This window comes from Morone saxatilis, unplaced genomic scaffold (genome assembly GCF_004916995.1).
Source record: "Morone saxatilis isolate NCDOM2014 unplaced genomic scaffold, NCSU_SB_2.0 Contig14, whole genome shotgun sequence".
Lineage (NCBI taxonomy): Eukaryota > Metazoa > Chordata > Actinopteri > Moronidae > Morone > Morone saxatilis.
This window is the reverse complement of record NW_023339696.1, coordinates 3,527,600-3,531,459: the sequence shown is the minus strand read 5'-3', so window position 1 is coordinate 3,531,459 and position 3,860 is coordinate 3,527,600. Positions and strand designations below refer to the sequence as shown.

Sequence of the window (3,860 nt, the reverse complement as noted above, 5' to 3'; positions counted from 1 at the left end):
AGAGAGAGAGAGAGAGGGCAGTTTGAAAGAAGAATTCTGGAGCCTGTGTGCTGAGACTATTTTAGTGAGATTATATTTAGACAGTGTTTCGGTTTGTCTCGCAGACACACGCACTGAGGAGAGATCCAACCACTATTTCAGAAACAGCACAACCCCAAATACAAGTCTGTCAAATACAAAAATAAAAATGTGCACTTACACACTCTCTGATTCTCTTCACAGCTAAATCTAAGTGTCTGCCTCTCTGCTCTGTTAGAAGCCAATCTGCTCCATCTCCACTACCGCTGAGTGGAAATCTTCATCATCCTCTCCTCCTGAGCTGCTGCGCCATCTAAAACCTTCTCCAAGTTTCCTGTGTGGAAGTTGGGGATTTTCAGCCTCTGTCACACTTTATAAGATTAATGAGCTGAGTGCAGTAAACAGTGCTTTTTTTCTCTCTCAAGGAGCCATATTGTAAACGGTGCTGGCTGACTCCGCTCACCTAATGTTAACCGTCATTACATCACCCAGAGGAAAACGAAAAAATGTCCGAGAGATGCTCTATTGTTTGTGCGTTACACCGGGCCGGGATGCGCCAACCCGCCGCCCACACGGCGCACATGGCGACCGGGCGCCTTCCCGTTTTTTCTCCCCAGAGCTGACCCCCCGTTAAGACAAAACAATGGCAGCTAGCCTGTGATACAGCCCCTCGTTGCCACAGCATTTGGTGGAAAAATAATAATGCTGCTTCTCACAGCCATCGCCGCCGCCAGGCCCGGACCCCCGATTGGCTGTTTTGGGTCACATGACCAGGAATTGGCTGCAATTTCGCCCCATAGTTCTTCAGTTTAGCCTACCCAGGTCCCCATACGCTAGTAATATCACCAATATACACAATTATTATATAGCCACCGCATTTACGCCATTGCGGTCGGGAGCCTACATGCTCGTGCGTTTTTTCTTTTCGTTTTATTTTTTTAAGAAGCCACATTGTGTTGTGTGCGTGCGCGAGCGTGCATGCGTGCGTGTATGTGTTTTGTTTTTTTTATTTTGGGGAAGGGATTGTTCGGGGGTCTCGCCGTTTGAGGGTGAAGCCGGTCTGAGGGAGCTATGAATTTTGAATTTGAGAGGGAGATCGGTTTTATAAACAGCCAGCCGTCCCTAGCAGAGTGCCTGACGTCCTTCCCCGCCGTCCTGGAGTCATTTCAAACTTCATCAATCAAGGAGTCGACAGTAATTCCGCCTCCCTTCGAGCACACCATCCCCAGCCTCAGCCCCTGCACAGCCAGCCAGCCGAGACCGACTGCTAGGAGCCAGCAGAACCGGAGAACCTCCGCCACTAATGGCCTCCAGACGCACCACCGAGGCGCCCAGCAGCCCTGTCCGCCCGGTCAGGCCCCGGCCACGGCCACGGCAGCCCCGGCCGGTCCGCTGGCCCACGAGTTCCCCTGGATGAAGGAGAAGAAGTCATCAAAGAAGTGCCCCAAGCCTGGGAGCAGCTCCAGCGGTGGCGGATCCATCATCCCCCCTGCCTCATCCTCCCCGTCGCCGACCGCCTCCGGGTACGCTTCGGCGGGCATCGAGTCGCCCACAGGTCGGTATGCTGGGATGCGGGAGCCAGTATGTGTGTATGAGTGTGTGTGGTGGGAGAGTGAGGGGTGTGCAGCCTGTGCTTTAATTTTCTGTCTGCATCTTCATTTCATTCCCACTTCAGAAATTACCTAGCATTCATTCCACACAGCATGGATGTGCTTAGATGACATTGTCTTTTTCTTCCTCGGTGTGTGTGTGTGTGTGTGTGTGTGTATTGTGCAGTGTGCTGTGATGCTGTGTCAACAGGGAAGCCATATCTAGACCACTGCATTATGCTGCAGTGCTTTGCTCACTCTCTCATCATCATGCATTTAAATATGCACCCATTAATATATCTGCCATTTTTAGAGGATCAGTATGCAGAATTCAGCTTAACACTGAGTGCAGACCGTTCACACCAGAATCCTCTTAGTTCTGTATCATATAGCCCACATTTTCTAAATGCATCTTCTGCATATGGAATTATTTATCGTGCGTAAAGACGCACAGAGGTTTTTTTTTTGTCTTTATCCATCCTGCAGTTGATTGCTGCTGCAGCCTGTATCATTCTGTTCACTGGGTGGTGTGATTTGATATCAGCAGCAGCATCACCCTGGTATTATATATTCATAACACAACTGAGATGGTAGCCATATTGGATGGAGGTAGGAAATATAATGGCGAGGCAAGGCGACCGGACAAAATATGTTGGGGTGGGGGTTGGGAGGGGGGGTATAAGCTCCATCCACACAGAATACAGACTGCACACAATCTCATTTTTCTTGGGTTTTGGTCATTTCTGTCTTTTACACTGACCTCTATAACAATCACTGCATTTTTACAGTTTTTTTCTCCCCCTCTTTATTTCACACACAATCCCACCTCCACTCATTTTTAATGGAATTCTTGTTTTCTCGTCTTTCTTTCCTGCACAATTTCCTGCCTTTATCGCATCCATGCAGCCATTCAGGGATTTACTTATGCTTCTGACAGATACTGCCACATTGGTTTCACATCGACATTCCCACATTTCCCTGCACATTTCCTCCCCATGCCCTGATATATTTATTTTCCTCTCTTTGCATTTCTCTGATCACAGGCTGCAGCCTCTCCCAGCAGGCTCACAGAAGAGTAAAACCGGCTTTGACATTATGATCATCTGTCTTTATCTGTGTTTTTATTTTGGGATTTTTTTTACCAGCACCAAATTGGTCCGCTCTTACAGTTATGGCTTTGGCTGCTACTGTAATTGGAAGGAGTATTTTTTATGAGACTTTTTGTGTTTTATTACTGTTTTATTACAGACAGAAGAGCCGAGGGGATTTCTGCTCCATGCTGAAGCAGCTTATTTCTTGGCTGGAAATCTTTGTACGCAATAAAATTGTAGAGGTTTTACAGGGCTCTCGTGAAGTAGATTACAATTTGAAGTTTAAGAGAAATATATAAAATTAAAATAAAAAATGAGAATGGCTTCAAAAGATTTCGCGCAATAAATCATCCACATAATCTCTCTCTATCTCCCTCCTTTATTTGTCTTTGTCTCCCTGCAGACCCGAGCCAGGCCAGTCTGGATGCTGGAGGAGCCGGGTCCCGCCGGCTGCGCACCGCATACACCAACACACAGCTGCTGGAGCTGGAGAAGGAGTTCCACTTCAAACAAAGTACCTTATGCCGGCCGCAGGCGGGGTGAGATTCGCCGGCGCCTCCCCCCCTGGATCTCAGGCCGAGCGGCAGGTCAAAAGTGTGTTCCAGAACCGGCGGATGAAACACAAGCGCCAGACTACTCCCCACCGGGACGGAGGTGGTGGAGGCGGCCATGAATCCAGCGACCCGGGCGGGTTTGAGCCGCTCGAAGGCGCAGATGCCTCATCCCCGTACTCAAGCCAGCCGCTGGAAGCATCTGGCACCGGGGAGGCTACATCGGAGAGCGAGCCGGGGAGCGGCAATCCGTCTTCGGCCGCTGCTCCCACCGCCTACGCCAATGACAGCGGGGACAATGCACAGCCCACGCCGGAGGAGCGAGGCCGTTTGAGCCGCCCCGAACGCCCACCGCAGCCGGGGCCACCTGGCTCCTCCGACGCTGCTGCTTCCCACCACTCCCCCGCCTGGGCGTTCAGGCGGCCACGAACGTCCGGCCAAGACCCCCAAAGCCGCGGCGTCTGATGCAGGGCTCAGCGAGGGCGGGCGCCGGCAGCAGGGCAAGCGGGTCGCGATGCCGTCCCATTTCTGCCTGAGGGCAGCGGGGGACCCCTCTCCCATTCACCTCAAACGCTCCCCCCTCGCCCTCCCGGCTCCGCTCCTGGCGCGCC

At 51.4% G+C, this 3,860-nt stretch overlaps 1 protein-coding gene across 1 annotated transcript in view; it reads left to right on the top strand.

Moving 5' to 3' along the window:
- Nucleotides 1-6: 6 nt before the first annotated feature.
- The window catches only part of hoxb2a (homeobox B2a), a 5,023-nt gene continuing 1,169 nt past the window's right edge, over nt 7-3,860 (top strand). Inside the window, 3 exon segments of the mRNA XM_035655664.1 lie at nt 7-1,573; nt 3,102-3,271; nt 3,274-3,606. Of these exon segments, the coding sequence (XP_035511557.1) occupies nt 1,090-1,573; nt 3,102-3,271; nt 3,274-3,606 (987 nt within the window). The 5' untranslated portion in view covers nt 7-1,089.